Here is a 24,267-nt window from a genome sequence, read left to right as displayed (position 1 = left end):
TGACCAGACTCCACTCTGTGGGTATCAGATGGGGCAGGGCTATCCTGACATATTCCCCAGAGCCTCCTGGAGCTGGAGGGAATGCCTGGGGTCTGCTGGCTCCATACCCAGCCTTCCAACCATGTGAAGTTCCACAAGCTGCCTTGGTTAGATGGGCATCTGGTTGGTTCTTTCAAGTCTCCAAGGAGAGACCTGCAGCTGGTCAGCTTTTATCCTGAGCATCATTCCATCTCACAGAAGGGGAAACAGGGCTATAAGATTACATTGCAAGTTAGCTCCCGCCTGGGATCCACGATGCACCCACAGAGTGGGTGAAAAGCACCAACTGAATGAGGCGTTAAAGGAGTGGACACCAGTGATCAGGACCGAGTACTCTATCACAGGCTTCTCAGAAGAAATCATGTTTAATCCTACCATTGTTTCCTCCCAACAACAAAATGTTGTTGAGAGAAAAATTTTGCACTGTAGTCACAATCTCTCACAATGGTATCAAGTTGAAGAAAGAAAAAAGGATGATTGAAACTGTTTCTAGATTGCTCCAGTTATTGAAAATAATACCAAGGCATCAGTTCAAAAGGGGAGAAGCATTCTAAATGAGACTGACTGCTGCCTTGCCTCCAGATGTTGATTTCTGATCCTCATTTATACAACATCTGATATCCAAGCCTCAGAGAATTGGCCTGATCAGCTGAAAAAAATTCAGTATATGAGATTTACTAGGTGGGAAGTAAACATTGGAGTTGCAAGCTTCTATGTGTGTGAGATAAAGAGTTGGGGGGAGAGAGGGCAAGAAAGCAAGAGATCGAAACATTAGACATTAATGAGAAAACAAGAAATGAGGCAGACTCTCTCCCCAGAAGCTTTGCACGCATGCAGTTTGGTGTGGGTGGGATCTCACTGCCTGGCTGACTCCCAGGCCACTTAGTATTTTATCCTCAGCAAGTCTGTTAGCTATTGCCTCATCTACAAAGTGGGGATGGAAGATAGTTTCTACCTCTTGAGGTTCATACTATTAAATTACACAGTGCTCATAAAGCACTTCTCTCTGGCGCTGACTGCGAGAGTTCACTGCTGGTATTCCTGGGAAGCCGCCTTGCCCAATGAGCAGCCACGTGGGGCACACGTGACACTCAGAGGTGGGCCCGCAGATGCCTGAATGGCACCCTGGGAAAATTGAGCCTGCCGCTGCTTTGGGGGAAAGACTGACTCATGGAGTTGGAGGGCAGCCAGGGGGCTCCTGCAGCCTGTTCCACAGCCCTGCTCCAAAAAGGCTGGGGGAGAGGGGCGTGTGGGCCCAGCCTTGCCCACAGCGCCTCCTGGTGGGGCTGCAGCGGCACAGGGACCCTTGCTGGACAGGCTGGAAAGGGAGCCGCTGGCCCCGGGGAAGCAGCCCTGAGCTGGAGCGTTCCCCTCCCCGAGCCTACAGTGACTTCCATCAGGGCGCCCCCAGCCCCACATTCTTGGCTTTCCTCTGAGGTCAGGGAGGGACCATTCTCTCACCGGAAGCTGAGTCCCGCCCCCTCCCATTCCTTTCTCCTCCCTCCTGTCTCCACCTGAACCTGGATCTTTCCCTGCAGGATGGGGCTGTCTGCTGTGACCCTCCCTCTGTCCAGGGATGACTCACATGCAGGACAGTGAGTTGTTGCTGTTCCATAAGCATCAGGGGTCCCAGGCATCCCACCTGTTCCTTTGCAGGCTGTCCAGCTCACCGCCACCTCACCTCTGCAGCATTGTGGCTGGATGGCAAGGATTAGAGAGTCATTTTAAGGGCCAGGGTCGCCACTTCCATTCCAAGCCTCTTTTCTACTATTTTGCCCCTCTGGTTCCCTGCCCTCACCACGAACCCCCACCTTCCTGGCCTGTGTGCTGGCCTTACTTCTCCACCAACAATGGGCGTGAGTCTGTTTTCTTATCCCCTCGGCCTTGCCCCTTTCTCCTGGATTCGAACCCCTGTGCTGTGCCCTGCCTCTTTTCTCTCCTAATACCCTAAGCCTGCATTCCTCTTCTGTCCCCTCCCTGCTCATGCTGTGGGCATGGTTCCTCCTAATGTCCGTTCTGAACAGTAATATCCCCTTCAAGTCTTCACGATTCATGCTGGCATTTTACAAAGTAGTTAAAACCCTTCAGACAATACCATCAACACACACATCTCAACTCCTATGTTAAGGGCTTCCCCAAACTGTCGGTTCCCTTTGGGAGAGGACACTTTGTTACGAGCTATTTTCTAAGGTCTCCGAAGAACGAGAAGAGAGGGCTGTCCAGGGCACTGAAAATCACATTCCCCCATGAGCAAGAGCCCAGACTCATTCCCCTAGAAGAGGAAGCACCGGAGGAGTCTCGTCTGGACCAGCAGGGCCACGAAGCTGATGTTCAGACCATGGAGATTTGGTCAAAGTGCCCATTACAGAGAAACCAAGCTGAAGAAATGCCAGGGAGGGGCAGAAAAATAAACACAGTGAATTAAAAATAGAAAACCAGTTCTCAGAGATGATTCTTCATTCTTTCCATCCTTTTTGAGGACATGCAAGAAGGTGGCTTTGAGCTGTGAGCTGCCTGCCTAGTGTGGCAGAATGATCTTAAACTAAGATCATCTCTGTGCCAATACACCTATGGGTATAAGGCCATTCTAGGCAAATTCACAGACCAGAAAGGAAGCCAGTTTCCGGCCCAACAACAAATTTTAATGGAGCCATTCCACCCCTTGCCTTGGAATCTCATTCAGTATTTAGTAACACTGTCAAATATTCCCGAAAGCACACCTAGACTATTCTCGCTGCAATTCAAGCCGTTTCCTCATTCCAGGCACATGATAAGGTACCGTTTCCTCCTCCTGCCAGGAAGCCTGCACGAGCCTCTAGCCCAGCCTTACCCACAAGGGGGCAGACACCAGAAGCGAGAAAGATCCAGTCCTACAGCATGTGAAACTGAGTCTAAAAAACACAAGTTAGAACCTATCCTGAGACCCGCAGGCCCCTGGCTTTTGAGGGACAAGAGGGGAGTGTACTGCTGGGTCACATAGGATATCCCATACAGAGGGCCGCTTCACCAAGTTTGAGAAGCATGACTGACCTTCCACATACATAAAAATACAAAAAAGTTTAGACAAAATGAGACAACAGAGGAATATGTTCCAGACAGAGGAACAAGATAAAACCCCAGAAGAAGAACTAAGGGTGTTCAGTTCAGTCACTCAGTTGTATCCGACACTTTGCAACCCCATGAACTGCAACCTCCCTGAGAATGAGTTCAGAGTAATGATTGTAAAGATGATCCAAGAACTCAGGAAAAGAATGGATGCACGGAGCAAAAAGTTTTAAGTTTTTAACAAAGAATTAGAAAAAATAAAGAATAACCAGAGTTGAAGATACAATAACTGAAATGAAAAATTCACTAGAAGCAATCAATAGCAGAATAAATGAAGCAGAAGAATGGATAAATGAACAGAAGACAGAGTGGTGGAAATCACTGCCATAGAACAAAGAAAAAAGAATGAAAAGAAAGAAGGACAGTCAAAGAGACCTCTGGGACAACATCAAGTACACCAACATTCACATCATACGGGTTCCAGAAGAAGAGAGAGAAAGGGCCTGAGAAGATATTTGAAGAGATAATAGCTAAAAACCTCCCTGACATGGAAAAGGAAACTATTGGAAAAGATACCATGCTACGTGGCAAACCAGAGGTCATAGGGAAGAACAGAAGTGTCTCCAGGGGACAGTGATTCCTAAGCAAAATATCATAAAAGACACTCTGCCCCGTTCACTTGCAGTGCTGAGCAATCGAGTGTTCTCTTTACTACAGCTTGAAACCTTTACCCCAGAACATCATGGAGCGTCCCTTTCATCTACAGATCTTCACATCACCTATTCTGGCAAAGTTCATTTTGTAAAACTGTGGGCATTCTTGAAAGCTAGAGGAAAATATACTGTGTGTATGCCAAGGGATGCTTTTAACTTGCTATTTAAACAAGCCCTAATAATGAGGAACAATTAATAGCTACATTTCCCTGCCTAACTCTCAGAAAGAAGTGGCTAAAATGAGGCCATTCATATAGAAAATGCCAAATCTTGGTAGTTGGGAGGGATAAATTAGGAGTTTGGGATTAATATATACACACTACTCTATAGAAAATAGATAACCAGAAAAGGGACCTATTGTGTAGAATAGGGAACTATATTCAATACCTTATAAAGAAAAGAATGAAAGAGAAAGAAAAAAAATACATATATGTATAACTGAATCACTTTCCTGTACACTTGAAACTAACACAGCATTGTAAATCAACTACATTTCAATAAAAAAAAAACTCTTAAAAATTAAAAAAAGAGAAGGCACAATTTCTAGGTAATCTGTTGTTAACACATTGTACTAAAACCCACCATCATTATTTCTCTTTTCCAAGCAAGCAAAAACAAAGCCAAAAACAATGTATTGGTCACCACTGACCAGACTCTTCAGCCTTGTTTCAGCAGTGCCTCCTTGACTCAGGGCCACCATCAGCCTGGTCACAGGGGAGTCCCTCCCATGACCACTGCTCACTTCTCATGTCTCCCCGCCCTCTGACACATTTAATCAGAGCACCTCTAGGGGAGGGAGGTTCTCTCTGAAATAACAAACACCACCACCAAACATAAAACTCGGGTGAAACGGTTATTTCCAAGGCTGCCTCTGCTGTGCTTTCCAACTGTACCACCCATAACATGCTATCTTATCAAATGACCGGCCTCACTTTCACTCTGCCTTTGTCATCAGTTAAATCTTCGGTGAATTAACTTGTCAGTCATAGAGATCACTTACTTGGAAAGAATGTCTCAAAAGCCCAATGTAGAAGCCTCTTGGGAAGACTCATCTTTATTTTACAGCTGCTAATTAGATGGATTTGTTCCAACTAGAAGTGAAAAGATTCCCAAGCGTGTAGCTGAATGGAAATTTTGTTTCAGACACCAACCTTTGACTGGAAGTCTCGGCATTGTCTGTCAGGAGACAAACCAAACGTAGAATTCCCCCAGAAACAACGGCCTCTGCATTCACGAGGACGGCCCAGCGTGGAGGGGTAGCTGCCGTGCCTTGCCATCATCAGTGGGTCTCAGGACTGTTACCTGTCAACAACTCCAGCACATAGCTGACTCTTCCATCCTGCCCCGCTCCCCAGCACTCCCGTGGAGGCCCCTTGCCAGCCCCACACCATCACAGTGCCTGAAAGCATCCCCACCCTCTGCGCCCAACTCTCCTCCCTCTCCTAAACTCTCATTCATGCTCCCAAACCCAACACTATGGTCACATTCCCAGCAAAGCTGGTCCCTCAACGGGCCCCCTTGACGGTCCCCCTCCTCGGCACAACCAGGTTCCGTGGGTTCTACAGTCACCTTTGTTTCAGCCTCTGAAAGACAACCATCCGGCTATACACGGCAGCTCTCCTGGACCACGGACCCCGCAGCAGTAGGCACCTTTCCCAGATCTCTGAGGATCTCAGCACCCAGCACAGGGCCTGAAACAAGGTCATGCTCACACTGGATTCTGAGGTCCGGGGGTGGGGGTGGGGGGGGGTGCGTGGAGCTTGACCTGAAATTCAAAGGAGTCACTGGGTCCAACATGGGTTCTCCCGTTTTTGCCCCAAGATAAAGCTCCTTGGCCTGGGACAGGCATCTCAGTATCTTCTGATGAACAGGCTGATCAACAGCACAGAAATGCAAGATGAGTTCTCCCTCATCATCCTCTCACTGGGGGCTCCTGTTTCTCTGTACCTTTGAATGCTCTCTGGCTTACCCACCTCTTCAGCAGTCTAAAACACTCCCCCAACTGGCCGGGAAGGCTGGTGACTATTCTCTCTTCTTTGCCACAGCAAAGTGATGATTATCTCTGGCCTCCGACATCCTTGGGCCAGTGCAAACCTGGAAATCCCAGCAGTGGGGGCTGTTGACCAGCGCTGGAGGAACCAATGAACAGTCACAGGGTTGCACATTGTTTTTTAATTTGTTTCACAGCAAGCTCTAGAAGGCAAGTCATTTACCACTTCCCCACCCTGAAACAACAGAGCATGACAGACAGTAGTGGAGGCTGGGATGCCAGCTCTTGCTTCCCAGATCCTGCAGCAGGCCCCGGTGAACAAAGCAAGGCCCGGGCAGTGTGTCCTCTGCAGATGGTAGACACTCAGTCCACGCTCAGCAGCACCAGCACCGCTGAAGTCAAGGTTGTCCATCCAGAAGATTCCACCTTGCATCGCAAAATCCAGAGAGGGTTTAACTTCCAGAAGCAGACAGCAGGTGCCATGGCTGGAGGCAAAGTCCTCTGACACTGCCAAGGTCAAATGTCTTGACTTAAGACTAGGCTAGACGGGAGAGAGGAAGAGTAATGAGGTCAAGGAATCCCTTTTTTTTTTTTTTTTTAAAGAAATGCTGGGTCTGCAGTTCACAATGTTCACAACAAAAGAACATTGCTTGGGATTCTAGACCTGAGTGAAGAGAAACAAAGGCTGGGCTGACAAAGCCAGAACTTTATTCACAGTAGAACAGTCCTAAGCTAAAATTCTAGAATTTATCAACAATGTCTTTTAAGAATGAGAATGCATAAACCCACCAGACCAGCTGACAGGGAAAAAGAAAATACACCAATGTTCTCTATTAAACAAAACCACACAAAAATTAATTCAATCTGCCTCCATTTCCACTCCTAATACCTCAGCCACCTCCCACCCTCTTTATAAAAAAAAAAAAAACAAAAACATAAAATTCATGCACACTTGCACGCACTCAAATATTCAAGCAAAATACAAAATACCCAAGGAAAGCTTAGGAATCACCTAAGTGTTTTTCATTAGCTCCCCAGATGCTCTGTTTTTCTAGACAAAGAATCAAGTTCAGACTGCCATATCTAAGCAGTAAAAATCAGTCAGCTGAGATCCCCCTCCTCTGTCTCCTGGCTCACTGGTCAATGCAGAAGAACCAACCATATGTCAAGAGGGAAGGCCAAGGCTGGCGTTCTGTGGGGGGAAGCTGCCTGATTGTCCTACAGCCAGGGGCCTTCATGGGGAGCAGTCAGCAGTACCCTCATGGGTACACTCAGCAAGGCCGCCCTGGGGCTCTGTTCCCAAGCATGAAGCTCGGAGTCCAACACCCAGGACACGGGGAGAGGAGCCGGTGTGGACAGGATGCTTGGGGCGGGGATTTCTGGAGACTGAGTTTTACTGCTTGTGGGCACGAGAACAGATACCTGAAGCAAACCATCATGAGATATCACAGACGGCAGCACTGGAAGAGATGATGTAGTCCAACTCTGCATTTTACATAAAATCCATTTATGGAGAAAGCAGAGAGGTGGTCTGCCCAGGACTGTGACCCTAAGAGCTTCCCTGGGTGTTGGCCTATGTCAGTTGATCAGTTCATTGTTTCTAGCCAAGGTCTCTCACCTGAAGTGGAGAATCATTTGTTTATAGGTTAGACTCTCCCATTCAACAGGCCTGGGAAATGCAGAAAAACCAGGTTCTGGAACCAATAAGTCTACACTGACCACTTCTCAGGAGTGATGAAAGCCTGATGCATCTGTTTCTCTGCCTTATCCTGCAGACTCTCCCCCAACCCCCAACATTTTGTAAAAATAAATAATTCAAAATAGAATGAAAATCCCAGGCAAGGACAGTTGCTGGCCTGAACATGTGCTCTGTCTCTCACAGACCCATGAACCTCAAGCCTGCAATTCACTCCCAGGCTCAGGAGGGATGGGAGAGTCTGACCTGCTGGGGCAGCACATGAACCCCTGGGACAGCAATTACAGACCAGCCCTGGCCCCTTATATATTAAATTTATCTTCATAAATAGAGCATCCCAACTCAAGTGACCATAATAAAGAAAGCCAAAGCTTGAGTGTTTTCTTCAAATAGCTACACACACCCTCAAATATCTATGAAACTATACTCAATATGTCCACATGGCAAACTGGACAGCTCTTTATGAGAGCTTCAGTTGTCACGATAGTCAAAGGCCAAGTCTCAGACAGACCCAAATACCCATCCCTGTTGGATAACGGAGACTAAGATGCAAAGCTCACTTTGCAATAAGGCTCATGACAAATACCTTTAAAGAAAAAGCCCGATTAATTTGATTTCTAAATTATTTGATTCCTGCCCTCCCACCCCCCACCACCAAACTTGGAACATACTCAAGTTTTCAAGGTCACATCTACGACATAAAACGGGCCCACTAGACCACTAGATATGGTCCAGTTGGGTAGGCTGCCGGGCCTACCCATTTATTGATGTGACAGCGTTGGTGACCACCTTTCCCTTGAGTGAGCATCTCTGAGCTATGCTGTTCAACCTTAATGTGGGAACCGGTATCATGGGTAATGAACTAAAGGACAAGGTGTCTGGGTTGAAGTTCATCCTAATGGTGGCCAGAAAGCCTATCTTCTAGCCATCCTAGGAGATTTGGGTTTAGTTTCCCTATTCTCTTCCCTGTTAAAAATATATCAATTTTGATCAATCACATTAGACCGCTTTGGTTAGGTCACTGTAACCATTAAAAGAAACTGGAGCAAACAGATGGTTGGCCCATTAGGAAAACCAAAGTGTAGTAAGCCCTCCATGGAGCCTTCATAGCTCATCTCTGGAAGGTGCAGTGTCCAGGGAGGCTGGTGGTGGCAGGGCCTCTGTGTTCTTTGCGTTGCGATGGATGCGACTTTGCTTCCGGGACTTCCAGGCGTGTGTCCTGTCCCAGTCAGTGGCCACCGTCTCATTGTCCCAGATGGTCGAGGTCTCCGTGTCACTCAGATACCCCGGCTGGCCTGTGTAGTGCGTGGGGTAGATGAGCAAGGGTTCTGCAGAGAAGGCTTTCAAGTCCCTGGATTCGTAATGCTCCATGTATTCAGCACTGAAAACAAGAGGCAGACAGGTGGGTGAGGGGGCAGGGCACTCACAGAACAGGGGAAAAGGGTCTTGCTTGTTACCTCCTAAATTCTCATGGATTTGATTATTTTTTTAAATTGTGTCTTTGTGGAAAACTTTAGCCTACAAACACAACAGATTTTTTTCTTAAGGCTTTCAGATGATTTAAACAAATACACAAAGAAAAAGGTCAGGGTATTTCTGTTAAATTTAGACGGTGGTTTGGTCACTAAGTCATGTCCAACACTTGAGGCCCCATGGACTAAAGCCTGCCAGGCTCCTCTGTCCATGGGATTTCCCAGACAAGAATAATGGAGCGGGTTGCCATTTCCTTCTCCAGGGGATCTTCCTGACCCAGGAATCGAACCCAGGTCTCCTGCATTGCAGGCAGATTCTTTACTGACTAAGCTACAAGGGAAGATCCAAATTTAGATAGAGTAGCTTAAAAATGAATTTCAGGTCTTATTCTAAAAATTAAGGTTTAAGCTCTGTTGGGCCACAATAATAAATAAAGTGATCACTTTGTAGAAAATGCTTTGATCCTGGATCAGTGAATGAGATGGCTGGGAGCTGGAGTGAAGGTGTGAGTGATGTGGTGTAGGCTTGGAGGCACACCAGCTTGGTGTTGCAGCCCAGCAGCCTGTGAGTGTAAATAAAGGGACAAGGAGCCCTCCCTCCCAGGGCTCCTCTGCCGATTACATGAGGTGACGTCTGCTCAGCAGCTAGGTTTCAATTTCCTTTCTGTTAAGAGGGTGATGGTTGACCTCCATGTTTCTGTCGGGTAGCAGAGATAAAAATCAGTCTCTGACACATCCATTTTTACTGAGGACAGGAGACAAAATGGGCAAGATGCAGGACAAGAACATCGAACTGCTACATAGAAGACCATCTAGGGAGGAGATCACCCAGCAACGAGAGAAGGAGCCAAGGTTAGAACCTGGTCTGCTCCATTAACGAATTTCGGAAGCATCGATCAAGCAGGTAGCATGGGTAGAATTTGGACTAGACTCTAAGGACACAGAGATAAAGATGGTCCCTGCCTCAGAGGCTCACAGGTTACTGGGGAGACTGATACATAAACCCATCATTTACCATGTTCTTGATACAGCACTAGGTCATACTGAACTCCAGGCTATGGCAACTCTGAGCATCACACTGTCTTCTGTGGACGCCCAGCTCAGAGGCCATCTCCACTCTCCCCGAGCCTCTAACACATCTCTGTGATCGTACGTATCACAATATATCACAATGAGTGTTAATGAGTCTGGGTGCCTGACTAGCTTGTGAGTCACTGCCTGGCCAACAGTATACACAATGGACTAAGAAACGAACTGAAAAATTTGAGGTGCTTAGGAAGATGACCTTCACCTTGAGGTGTACAGGTTTATGGAAGTAAGAAAATCAAAGACGAGAGGACCGAGCATAGTATGTGCAGTTAAGCTGCTGCTGCTGCTGCTGCTGCTGCTAAGTCGCTCAGTCGTGTCCAACTCTGTGCGACCCCATAGATGGCAGCCCACCAGGCTCCTCCGTCCCTGGGATTCTCCAGGCAAGAACACTTGAGTGGGTTGCCATTTCCTTCTCCAATGCATGAAAGTGAAAAAATAAAGTGAAGTTGCTCAGTCGTGTCTGACTCCTAGCGGGTATTAAAGAGGACTCCTATGCAAGACTCACCATTTCTGCCTTATATCCCCTGTTTGTAAAAGGAGATAATCACTCGAGTTGGCCTGTCTTTGTCATGACTATGGAAAGATCATTTAGGAAAGGAGTACCCCTTTAAAAAACACCAAGTATTACCCAAAACCAAGTAGCATAATGCTCAAGGGACAGGTAGGCAGTTCAGGGCAACTCACACAGGATGCTTGTTGTACATGATTGGCAGAAACTCATCCACTGGGAGCATCTTCCCAAAAGGATCTGCTCCAACCAGCTTCTGTGCTCCTTCCAGAGAGATGACGTAGCCGAGGGTCCAGTAGGAATAGTCAGCTTCAACCAGATTTACCACGTTGGGCACAGATTTCTCTGGTTCTTTTACTTGCATCCTCTTCCTACCAATATAACTAGAAGGAAACAGGGGGGGGAGAAAATTCCAATTTGAGTATTAAACATCCATAAGAATGGAGCACAGCTTTGCAGACACTTTTGAAAGCTTGGACCAACTGTGTCTTATTTAAATGTATCACACAACAGGGCACAGCACATCAATCATGGTTGTCACCATCTTCCATCAATTTCAGGCCATTTCTGTGGTTCCACTTATCAAGAGCCCAGCTATCCTTGCCTAGAAGGCTGTTAAGGCCTGAAAGTTGAAATGAAGAGATTAAAAGATCTTTCAGAAGTTGGAGACAAGATGGTGGAGTAGAAGGTGAGCTCACCTCCTCTCACAAAAACACCAATATCACAACTAACTGCTGGATGACTATCGACAAAAAAGACCAGAACCCACCACCAAAGATATTCTACCCCCAAATACAAGGAAGTCACAACGAGATGGAAGGAGGGCACATTCGTGATAGCATCAAATCCTGTACCCACCAGGTGGATGACTCACAAGGGGGAAAATAATTATTTCTCATAAGTTCTCCCACAGGGGTGAGAGTTCTGAAGCACATGTCAGGCTCCCCAGTCTGGGGGTCTGCCATCAAGAGGAGGACTCCCTCGGAGCACTCAGCTTTCAAGGCCAGGACGCTTGATTGCAGGAGCTCCACAGGAATGGGGGAAACAGAAACTCCACTCCCGGAGGGTACACACACAGTCTCGTGCACAGCAGGACCTGGGCAAAAGCAGTGACTGCAGAGGAGTGCGGGACAAAGCTGCCTGATGGTCTGGGAGTGTCTCCTGGCGGGGTGGGGGAGTGGCTATGACTCACTGTGGGGGCCAGGACACTGGGGGCAGACGTACAAGGGAATACTCACCAGTGTGAGCAAGTGAGTATAAATATTATTAAAGAATAGCATTTAAAGGAAGAAAAACATGATCATCTCAATATAGGCAGAAAAAAACTTTGACAAAATTCAGCACCCATTTTTTTTTTTTAAACAAAACTCTCCAGAAAGCAGGCACAGAGGAGACCTACCTCAACATAATAAAGGCCAAATATGACAAACCTAGCATCATTCTCAAAGGTGAAAAGCTGAGAGCATTTCCTCTAAGATCAGGAACAAGACAAGGATGCTCACTCTCACCACTTCTATTCAACACAGTTTCAGAAGTCCTCCACAGTGATCAGAGAAGAAAAAGAAATAAAGGGAACTCAAATTAGAAAAGAATTTAAACTGTCCACTGCTGCAAATGGGATGATACCATACATAAGAAATCCTAAAGACACTACCAAAAACCACTAGAACTCATCAATGAATTTGGTAAAGTTGTAGGATACAAAATTTTTCAAGTCTTTTTACTTAAAAAACTAAAACTAGAACTGCCATATGATCTAGCAACCCCACTCCTGAGCATATACCCAGAGAAAACCATAATGTGAAAAGACACATACATCCAGTATTCAGAGCAGCACTATTTATAAAAGCCAGGACACGGAAGTAACCTAAATTTCCATCAACAGAGAAATGGATAAAGAAGATGTGGTACATATACACAACAGAACATTACTCAGCCATAAAAAAGAATGAAATAATACTATTTGTAGAATCATGGATGAACTTAAAGATTATCATACTAAGTGAATTAAGTCAGACAGAGAGACAACTATCATATGATATCACTAACATCTGAAAAAATCTGAAAAAATGATGCACACAAACTTATTTACAAAATATGTCACAGACTTAGATAACAAACTTAATAGTTACCAAAAGGATAAGGGGTGTGTGTCGGGGGGGGGGGATAAATTAGGAGGTTGGGATTAGCACATACACACTATTATGTACACAACAGATAATCAACATAGACCTACTATATAGCACAGGGGAACTATATTCAAGATATTTTGTAATAACCTATATGGGAAAAGAATCTCAAGTATAAATGAATCACTTTGCTATACACCTGAAACTAACAACATCGTAAATCAACTATGCTCCAATATTAAAAAAAAAATCTTTTAAAAATTTCATGACGAAAAGCAGATTTTTTTCCGATCATTTCCCAAAGGTAGTGTAGGATTTTCAGCTGTGTTTATAGAGGTTGGAAGGGGACAACAAAGACCAGATGTGAGAATCCCAACTTTGCTTTCAAGTCCCTAGAGCTTCAGTCTGGGGACTTGATATTTTCTGCACAGCTCTCCAAATGCTGGTGGTAAACACAAGAAAGAAAATGCTTTGGAAAAGATACAGTCCAAAGTGAAAGACCTAGGAACCCAAGAGTAGCTCAAGAGGTTTCCTCTGGGAAAGAATGGATGGCACCACTTGCACAGTTTGCTTTCCCTCACCCATCTCTGCCCATGCTTCCTCCCGGGTTCTGTCCTCCAGGAACTACTTCTGCAACGCAGGATGTACCCTCAACTATTCTCCCCATCCCCAGTCTACCCATGGATCTGCGATCCATTACTTCTGTCTGGAGCCTGGTTGCTTCTGCTTGCCTGGGCCAAGTTGAGGAGATCTGGCTTTCTGCCTGTCAGAAAAAGCTGAATTCCTCTATTTTGCTCTAAAAACCATCTCTTTCAATATTTAAGCTATCCTCTTTGTTGAAACATCCTAGGATATATAGAATAAGTCTGTGTTCATCTTCAGTTCTTCTGGAGATAAATATAGTCACCTCTCAACCACAGCCTCTTAAAAGCAAAGAGCCTGAATTTCTCTCATGTATCAAGTGAAAGAGAAAATCCTATTGAACGCCTGAATTGTGACCAGAGTGACTGAGGAACTAAGCTTATACTTAATTTGTTATACTAAATGTAAACTGTAATTTTAAAATTGACTTTGTGTAAAATATTTTTTCTCTTATTCGAAATGTATTATTTTGGTAGGGCTACAGTTTACTTCAACAGTTGAAAATTTAGCATATGGACTGAGGTGTATTGTATGCATTAAATACATACTGGATTTTGAAGACTGAATGAAAAAAGAATATAGACTAATTCATTAATAGTTTTAAAATACTGATTATATGTTAAAATAATATTTGGATATGTTAGATTAAATAAAATGTATTATTAAAGTTAATTTCGCCTATTTTTATCTTTTTAATATGATTACTAGAAAATTTTAAATGATGGCTTCCCAGATGGTGCAGTGGTAAAGAAGTCACCTGCCCATTCAGGAGGCACAAGAGATACAGACTTGATCCCTGGGTTGGAAAGATCCTCTGGAAGAGGAAATGGCAACCCACTCCAGTGTTCTTGCGTGGAAAATCCCATGGACAGAGGAGCCTGGTGGGCTACAGTCCATGGGGTAGCAAAGAATCAGATATGACTGAGCACACACAGAAAATTTTAAATGATATGTCTCACATATTTCTATTGGACACGCTGCCCTAGATGATTTCAATGGCTTGTTCTATTTTTCCCTGCTTACTATTTTCTTTTTCTGGAGAAATTTAATATTGCTGTCACAGACAGCCTATATGCTTTCATATTTTGAGTTTAAGTACATTTGCTTTATTCATTTTATAAAGTGAGATGTGAAAAATTGGAAACAGCTATAATTCTTTGTGATTAGATAATAGATTTCAATGGAACACTTGCCCTTGATCAGTCACGGAAATTTAGAAAACATCTCCCCAGCTCCATCCCCCATATCCTTATCAGAACAATAACTCTTCTTCCTTGGATCCATTGGTACGCTTTCCTAAGAAATGCATCAACCAAACCACAAGTGAACAAGGATGTATGTCAACTCTAAGCCTTAGACTCCCCAAGGCCAGTCCTCTGATTCCAAGGCTTAAGTGAAAGCTGCCTTTGTACATGTCACATAAGCATGAAATAGCTTTCAAGCTCCATGCCTGTGGGGCCTTAACTGCAGGCTGCAGGACCACAGACTCAGAAAGCCTGAGGTGCGAGAACTCCTAGAGGATTTTAGGGACAATGATCAGAAGAGACAGTGCAGAATCTCATCACATGACTGAGACCCGACAGGAGCCAATCTCTTTATTACATAGTGCTGGGTCTAATTCCCACGGTTACGTGAGCCATTACTAGGTTTCCTCTGAGCTCAGAACGGTACATTTTCTAAGAGAACAAGTATTCCACCCGAGTGCATAGTTAAGTTTCCCTCCGAGGATGGGAGGAACGGGGACAGCTTGTGGGCTGCAGCTGCTAAAGGAACAGCCTCTGATCTGATGAAATTGCCTTTGACACACAGATGGGAAGTAAATATGACGCTTGGGAATTTTCTGCCTCATTGGAGAGAAGTAAAAAGTGTCATCTCATTGTAAAAACAAAATGAGAGAGAGCGAGCGCTCAGTTCCCAGAGAGAGAGCACACACTCAGTTCCCAGAGGTAGCAGGCAACGAGCATTAACTAAATGTCAGTTCAGAGCCAGGACTCCCTTGGTGAGTCTGGTTTTCCTAAGACAGCCTCTGACTCTCCAAACCCAGCTGTCAGTGTTCTCCCTATTTGTACAGCTCCCCTCCCCAACAGATGCTCTCCCACTGACCTTCCAACCCCCTCTCCCCTCCCCCCACACACACCATCAGAGACTGCAGAGGAAACCCATCCTCCAGTGAGCTGATGCTCAAGTGTGACACAGGACCCTTGCCCTGGCACGGGTCCTCCCTGGAGATGCTCTATACACCACGCTGCTTCATGGGTGGGTTTCTGCTGTGTTCTCAGGTAAATGCTGATACTGAAAACCCCAGAACTACAGGCAGATTCCAAGTCTCAAAGAAAGTCCCATACTTTCTCACCCTGAAGAACATATAGATGCAAAAGTGAAAGTGTTAGTCACTCATTCATGTCTGACTCTTTGCAACCCTGCCAGGCTCCTCTGTCCATGGGATTCTCCAGGCAAGAATACTGGAGTGGGTGGGTAGCCATTCCCTTCCCCAAGGGATCTTCCCAATCGAGGGATCAAACCCAGATCTCCTGCATTGCAGGTGGGATCTTTACCATCTGAGCCACCAGAGAAGCCCCCAGACCAGTGGGTATCCCCTACCTACTTCTTGTTGCTGGAGAGAAAGCCAGGTAAGTGGAAGCTTGAGCCCCACCTCCTGTGAGTTGGGGCTCTTGGTGCTGAAAGAACTGAAAGAGTTCTCAGTACTCTTAGAAAAGCCTGTCGTCTTGTCACTCACATCAGCTCCCAATCCAGCTGAACTCGATCAATGTCATCCATCAGCTTCATCAGCTTCTTTTTAAATTGATGTTCAAAACGCACGTCGTCCTCAATAACAAGAGTCTTCTCCAGCTCCCGATCAATTACCTGCAAAGGTCAGGGGGAAGATACCCGATGAAAAGTTGATACTTATTTATCTAACCAAAATAGGTATTAAAAAGTCAAAAGTATAGTAGCACAACACATAATAGCTCATAACTGGAATCTCGGTGAAGGTTCATCAACAGTAAAATGGTCCCACTCTCCTCCCTTCTCATTACAGAACTGCACATCTGAATGAAGCATTATTCACCTCTTTCCAGACAGAGTAGTGGCTAAGGAAGCAGCCGATTTCACCCCTGGTTAGAGGCCTGGAGGAGTAGGGATCTCGATATCCAGGCAGCATTTCAATATTCAGGGCCTTCAGCTGGCTTGTGTTGAGTGCCCTGTAAGATAGAACACGCCCCTAAATTAACACATTGAGAGGTCCCCACTGCAGAAGCCAGGAGGGAGAGGTCTGTGTATTCCCCACACTGAGCAGGCTCCTTAGAAGCTCCTCAGGGTTAGTGTGTTGTAGCATTATGAGCTTTGTGAAGACAAGATGCGGTCTTATATTTTACGTATCCCTCACAACACCCAATGTAGTTCTAAGTATCATCAGTTTTTTGGCACCTTTGAAAAAGTATTTTCCTAATGAAGGAGAGTGGCTAATAGAAACATTAAATATTATTAAACACTGGAAGGAATGAGGACAGGAAAGAATCATAAGAGGAATTGTACACGTGTACATCTTTCCTTTGGAGTTAAAAATTAAAATGCAGAGAGAGTCATGTAAGCAAGAGAAGTGACTCACTACAAACAAAGTATTCTCAGTAAGATTAATAGTTGATTCTCATCTGAAACCATGGAGGCCAGAAGGTTGACAAATTCAAAGTGCCAACTCAGAGAGACTCAACCGAGAATGCTGTATCCAGTCAAGCTAGACCTCACAAATGGAAAAACCAGGATGTCCCAGATAAACAAAAACGGCGTCACTAGTAGATCTGCTCTACGACAAATGCTAAAGGGAATCCCTCAGGCTAACATGAAAGGAAACTAGAGAATAACTCAGATCCACATAAAGAAATGAAAGCATTGGTAAATGGAAGTGCAGGTGTTTGCGTGCATGCTAAGTCACATCAGTTGTGTTTGGCTCTTCGTGACCCGATGGACTGCAGCCTGCCAGGCTCTTCTGTCCACGAGATTCTTCAGGCAAGAATACTGGAGTGGGTTGCCATGCCCTCCTCCAGGGGATCTTCCCGACCCAGGGACTGAACCAGTGTTTCTTATGTCTCTTGCATTATCAGGCAGGTTCTTTACCACTAGCGCCACCTGGGATAGGTAAATATAAATAGTGTAAGTATCCTTTTGTTCATAACTTTTTCCCTTATCTGATTTAAATTATAGCTGCATAAAGCAGTAAGAGCAAATAATGTATAAAGAGCATATAAAGAAATAATTAGTGTGACCATAGAACAAAGGAAGGGGAAGGAATAAAGCTATATAGCTGTTAAGTTTTTCCTTAGTATTGAAGTTGGTATTTTTTTATTGAGATATAATTGACATATAACATTAGTTTCAGGTGTACAATATAAGGATTCAATATTTTGTACTTTAACATCTTAATTCCTTTGTTTATATTTCAGTATATTTTTAGTTATTAGTGATTGCCCTAGGGATTATAATTAACATCTTAATTTATAGCCATCAAGTTCATATTAATAGTAGGGTCCTAGAAGAAAACAAGGGGATAAGACTCCTTGACTGCTTTAGTGATGATTTCTTGGATTTGACACTGAAATTAAAGGCAACAACAGCGAAATACACATTCTTCAACTGTATGTGCAGCATTCTCTAAGAAAGACCACATGTTAGACTATATAGACCATAAATAAAGCCTCAGTACATTTTAAATGGTTGAATTCATACAAAGTATGTTCTATAACCACAATGAAATTAAAAATTGATAGGAAACTTGGAAAATTTACAAATATGTGAAATTAAATAATATACTCCTTGATAGCCAATGAGTCAAAGAAATCACAGAGGAAATGAGAAAATATTTTGAGACAAATGAAAATGAAAACAGCGTACCAAGCCTTACGAGATGCACCTAATGCAGTACTTAGAGGGCAAGTTACAGGTACAAATGTCTATGTTTAAAAAAGAGAATCTTAAATAATCTGCTTTTCCATTTTGAGAAACTGGAAAAAGAACAAACTAAATGCAAAGCAAGCAGAAAGAAGGAAATGAATGAAACAGAGAATAGAAAAACTGACAAAAACAAGACCAAAAGTTGGTTCTTTGGAAAAGAACAAAACTGATAACACTTTTAGGCAAATAAAAAGAGTAGACTCAATTATTAAAAATTAAGAATGAAAGAGGGAGCAATCCCTACTGGTCTTGTGGAAATAAAGAGGATTACAAGAAAATACTATGAACAATTATACATCAACAAATTAGATAATCTAGATACAACGGGCACATTGCTCAAAAGAAACAAACCAACTCAAGAAATAGAAATTCTGAATACCTGTAACAGTTAAAGAGGCTGAATTTGTAAAGATAAAAAAAAAAAGTTCCAAAACATGGTCCAGGACCAGATAGCTTCAGTAAAGAGTTCAGAATTCTGCCAAACATTTAAAGAATTAACACAAATCTTTCAAACCCTTACCAAAAATTCAAGAGGGTGCAATTCCCAACTTATTCTATAAAGTATTATCCTGATACACAACCAGAAAAACATCACAAGAAGATGAGAGACCAATATCCCCTAAGATAAATAGAAAAATCCCCAATAAAATACTAGGGAACAGAATCCAGCATCAGAGAAGAGGGATTATACATCATGACCAAATGGGATTTATCCCAGGATTGTAAGGTTCATTTAACACATGGAAAAAAAAAAAGTGACACATCATTATTAAAGATGAAAATTCCACGATCATCTAAACAGACATAAAACTTGACAAAAATCCTACTGTATATGAATTAACTATTTATATTCCCCCAAGTTCACATGTTGATAGGGAGGTGGAGCTGTAGATCCTAAGGTAGAACTTTCGTAAATGAGATTAGTGCCCTTATAAGAAAGCAAGAGCTTGCTTTCTCCCCTCTCCTTGCTCTCTGCCATAGGAGAGTACAGCAAGAGGACAGAGATCATGCTGAGTTGCTAAGTTGGGTCTGACTCTGTGACCCCGTGGACTGTAGCCTACCAGGCTCCTCACTCCATGGGATTTCCCAGACAAGAATACTGGAGTGGGTTGCCATTTCCTTCTCCAGGGGATCCTCCTGACCCAGGGATCGAACCTGCAGCTCCTGCATTGGCAGGCGGATTCTTTTACCACTGGGCCACCAAGGAAGCCCACAGGAAGAGGATCGCCATCTACAAAGCAGGATGAGCTCTCTCACCATAATCTAGCCATGCTGGCACCCTTCTCTGGAACTTCCCGGCCTCTGGAACTTTGACAAATGTTTATTTGAGCCACTTGGTCTGCGGTCATTTATTATAGCAGCAAACAAACTAAGACACCATCACCCTTTCAAGATAGAAACACTCAACCCAATCAAGGCCACCTGTGAAAACTCCAGAGCCAATTATCCTATTTAATGGTGAAGGACTAAATGTTTCTCCTTAATAACAGGAACAAGCCAAGCCTATCCACTCTTATCATTTCTTTTTTTTTTTTTTGTAACTTTTGTTCTTCATTATGAAAATTTTTAAATGTCCATCTTAACAAAGATAAAAGTAAGTTCTTAATGAAGTTTTATAAAGTAGATTACAGTAAATTATTTTAAGGAAAACAGTTACCACCCAAAGACCATGAGCATAATTTGATACACAAGCCTGCAATCTTGTTTTCAAAATGTACACTAATGTGTTCCTATTTTTTTTTAATACATCAGTGTCTCTTTTCCTGTCTCATATACACGGTTATTGTTACCATCTTTCTAAATTCCATATATATGCGTTAGTATACTGTATTGGTGTTTTTCTTTCTGGCTTACTTCACTCTGTATAACAGGCTCCAGTTTCATCCACCTCATTAGAACCGATTCAAATGTATTCTTTTTAATGGCTGAGTAATACTCCATTGTGTATATGTACCACAGCTTTCTTATCCATTCATCTGCTGATGGACATCTAGGTTGCTTCCATGTCCTGGCTATTATAAACAGAGCTGCGATGAACATTGGGGTACACGTGTCTCTTTCAATTCTGGTTTCCTCAGTGTGTATGCCCAGCAGTGGGATTGCTGGGTCATAAGGCAGCTCTATTTCCAGTTTTTTAAGGAATCTCCACACTGTTCTCCATAGTGGCTGTACTAGTTTGCATTCCCACCAACAGTGTAAGAGGGTTCCCTTTTCTCCACACCCTCTCCAGCATTTATTATTTGTAGACTTTTGGATCGCAGCCATTCTGACTGATGTGAAATGGTACCTCATAGTGGTTTTGATTTGCATTTCTCTGATAATGAGTGATGTTGAGCATCTTTTCATGTGTTTGTTAGCCATCTGTATGTCTTCTTTGGAGAAATGTCTATTTAGTTCTTTGGCCCATTTTTTGATTGGGTCATTTATTTTTCTGGAGTTGAGCTGTAGGAGTTGCTTATATATTTTTGAGATTAGTTGTTTGTCAGTTGCTTCATTTGCTATTATTTTCTCCCATTCTGAAGGCTGTCTTTTCACCTTGCTTATAATTTCCTTTGTTGTGCAGAAGCTTTTAAGTTTAATTAGATCCCATTTGTTTATTTTTGCTTTTATTTCCAATATTCTGGGAGGTGGGTCATAGAGGATCCTGCTGTGATGTATGTCGGAGAGTGTTTTGCCTATGTTCTCCTCTAGGAGTTTTATAGTTTCTGTCTTACGTTTAGATCTTTAATCCATTTTGAGTTTATTTTTGTGTATGGTGTTAGAAAGTGTTCTAGTTTCATTCTTTTACAAGTGGTTGACCAGTTTTCCCAGCACCACTTGTTAAAGAGATTGTCTTTAATTCATTGTATATTCTTGCCTCCTTTGTCTACTCTTATCATTTCTATCCAACATTGTACTTGAGGATTTAGCCAAGGATTACCCCCATGACTTTTTGTTCCTCATCCTTATTCAACAACATCTTGGTGCTCATGGGAGTTTCCTCAGCCTCTGGCTGGCTCAAAAACTGTTGGATTGCACCTTCCAGGACTGCAAACCTTGTAATTTAGCCAACCTTGAAACCAAAGAAAGAACCCAGAGACAGTGACAGATACGTTAATGATTTATTGGATAGGGGGATCTTACAAGTCTAAAGCCAAAGATCCCGGAGCATGTCACTCTCTTGTGTACAACAGACAAAAGGCCAGACACGGCAGCAGTCTTCACTACTTGGGTGAGAAGGAGGCTACCATTTATAGGGGGCATTAACATCACATTGGCTCATCAGTTACCAAGGAAACCAGTGACTGTGGCAGGGGCAAGCACGTAGGCAGTTACTGATTAAGCCCTATAATTAAGAGGGTTGGATAGTTATGTGAGTGAAGCAAGGACTGGTCAAGTAGGAGATGTACAGAGAACAAGAGAGAAGTCATCTTGAATGGCCTGATCATACTTACACACAAACACATTATTAGAACTAATACGTGAGTTCAGCAAGGTTGTAGGAACAAGATCAATATACAAAAATCAACTATTTCTATGCGCTTAGCAATCTGCAATATAAAAATGAAATGAACAATTCCACTTATCATAGTACCAAAAAGAGTAAAATACTTGAGAATAAATTTAACAATATTAATGCAAGATGTGCAAGTTAAAATTATAAAATATCAATCCAAGAATTAAAGATCTAAATAAATGGAAAGATATTCATGATCATGAATCGGAAGACTTCATATTACAAACAGAGAAGTACTTCTCTCAACTGACCTACAGAGTCAATGCAATTTCTATCAAGACCCAAACTTTTTTGTGGAAAATGGTATGCTAATGCTAAAATTTATACAGAAATCCAAGAGACCTAGAATGGCCTAAACAATCTTGAAAAAGAATAACTAAGTTGAAGGACTTCCTTACACATAAGAAGCTACTATGGGAAATAAGGATTGGCATACACATCAATGGAACAGAATTGAGAATCCAGCAATAAACCTTTCTATTTAATTAATTTTTTACAAGGTTGCTAAGACAATTCAGTAAAGGAAAGAATAATCTTTTAGCAAATGGTGCAGAGACAAATAGATAACTTTGTACAAAAGAATGAGTTGGAAACAAAGAATGAATTGGACCCTTGCCTCACATTATATAAAAACTAACTCAAAATAAATCAAAGATCTAATAATGTGTAAGAGATACATATAAAACATAAAACTATGAAACTCTTAGAAGAAAAGACAGAACCAAGTCTTTATGGCTTTAGATTTGGTAATGGATTCTTAGATATGACACCAAAATCACAATCAACAACAAAAATATAAACTGGACGTCATCAAATTAATGTCTGTGTTTCAATGGACACCATCATGAGAGTGAAAAGACAGCTCATAAAATGGGAAAAAATATTTGCAATTTATACATCTGATAAGAGACCTGTATGCAGAGCACATAAAGAACTCTCACAGCTCAGCTACTTTTCCTTCGTCCATGTGGTCTATGAAGGAGATTGGGGTTATTAGAGGTATTTGAGACTGTGGTTCCCAAATTCTAGTACATCCAAGAATAGGGTTGCCAGATTTAGCAAGTAAAACACAAAAATATCCAGTCAAATTTATATTTTAGATAAACAGTCATTTTTTAGTACAAGACCCATGCAATGTTTGGGACAAATTGAACTAGGTGTCCTCTATTCTACGTGGCAACCTTACCCAGGAATCACTTTGAGGTTTCTTAAGTGCCGATTCCCAGCCCAGCCCTACACAGATCATCATTTAGCGGCTCTGGGACTTAGGAAGCTGCCCTCTTAACCAGCCCCTGGGGACTGTGACATGGGTGTCCAGGCCACACTTTGAGAAACACTGACGAGATTCTCTAAAAGAGTCATAAAAACTTCCACAAGAGCTTCTAGCCATACTCCTTAGAGTCATTCATATTCCAAATTTATATATAACATGGAATAGGAGGTTTTGCAAATATCCCTAGTGGCTCAGACAGTAAAGAGTTTGCCTGCAATGTGGGAGAGCAGGGTTCACTCTCTGGGTACGGAAGATCCTCTGGAAAAGGGAATGGCTACCCACTCCAGTATTCTTGCCTGGAGAATTCCATGGACAGAGGAGCCTGGCGGGCTACAGTCCATGGGATCACAAAAAGTAAGACACGACTGCTAACATACTCCTTGAAATAATAGAGTGTTAAAGGGCAAAGCAAAACAAAATAACAACATCAATAACAAAAACTCTTGAAGGACTCCAAACAGATACTGTATGTAAGTTTCCTGCCATGTTCCTGGAAAAAGTGATCAGCCCACGCAGACTGTGGCAAGCACCTCGCGCAACAGGACACACAGACTGTTAGGCATTTTCTCCACTTATTTTCTTCAGGTCAAGTCACACAAGGTAAGATGCTTTGCTCTAAATCAGGTTCTGAATGCAACTCTGAACGCATTCCTTCCAAGGCACTACAGGGCTGGCAACCACCACGACCATTGCAAGAACCCCCAGAGACAATGGAAAATCACACCCAGGGCAAGCATAGTGAAGACCAGAGAGCACAGGATGATGAGTGGATTTCTGCTCTGCTCAGTGAAATTAACATATATAAACTTCTATGAGTCATAAAGTTTTCCCAAAATAGGCTGCACTGTGAAAGCATGTCTATCTCGCAATGACTGAAGATTCCGCCCACTGGGACTAAACCTCAGTTGGAGAGGGAGCATATCCACTCCAGCCACAGCGGCAAGGGTTTGAGGAGAAAACTCAACTCACTTTCCATCCACAGCCTCCACAATCTTGACCTCAATCTCCTGTTCATACAGGGTGCGTAACATCCGGTCTCGCCTGTCCTTTCTGCGCTTGAGGTTTATCATGAAAATCTAATACAAGAAGAAAAAAGGAAAAGAAATACAGATTACTCAGTTTTTATTTTAGGCTGTTGAAAAGCAAAGGAAGTATAAGGAACAAAGCTTTAGTTAGAATAAGGAGTGGAAAGGTTAGGGGAAGTGGTGAAGATTTATTTGTATTT

General features: G+C 43.1%; 1 protein-coding gene across 2 annotated transcripts in view; it reads right to left on the bottom strand.

Annotated features, from left to right (window-relative positions):
- Positions 1-5,954: 5,954 nt before the first annotated feature.
- COLGALT2 (collagen beta(1-O)galactosyltransferase 2) overlaps positions 5,955-24,267 on the bottom strand; it is a 121,520-nt gene continuing 103,207 nt past the window's right edge. For both annotated transcript variants that reach the window (XM_086343425.1, XM_086343426.1), the window contains exons 8-12: positions 24,012-24,118; positions 16,394-16,526; positions 16,061-16,188; positions 10,729-10,935; positions 5,955-8,864 (exon numbers count right to left, since the gene is read on the bottom strand). In XM_086343425.1, the coding sequence (XP_086199551.1) occupies positions 8,588-8,864; positions 10,729-10,935; positions 16,061-16,188; positions 16,394-16,526; positions 24,012-24,118 (852 nt within the window). In that variant the 3' untranslated portion in view covers positions 5,955-8,587. The remainder of the gene's footprint in view (positions 8,865-10,728; positions 10,936-16,060; positions 16,189-16,393; positions 16,527-24,011; positions 24,119-24,267) is intronic.

Source organism: Bos grunniens, chromosome 16 (genome assembly GCF_055505025.1).
Source record: "Bos grunniens cultivar Pamir isolate PY7600 chromosome 16, Bosgru_T2T1.0, whole genome shotgun sequence".
Classification (NCBI taxonomy): Eukaryota; Metazoa; Chordata; class Mammalia; order Artiodactyla; family Bovidae; genus Bos; species Bos grunniens.
This window is presented reverse-complemented; position numbering and strand designations above follow the sequence as displayed.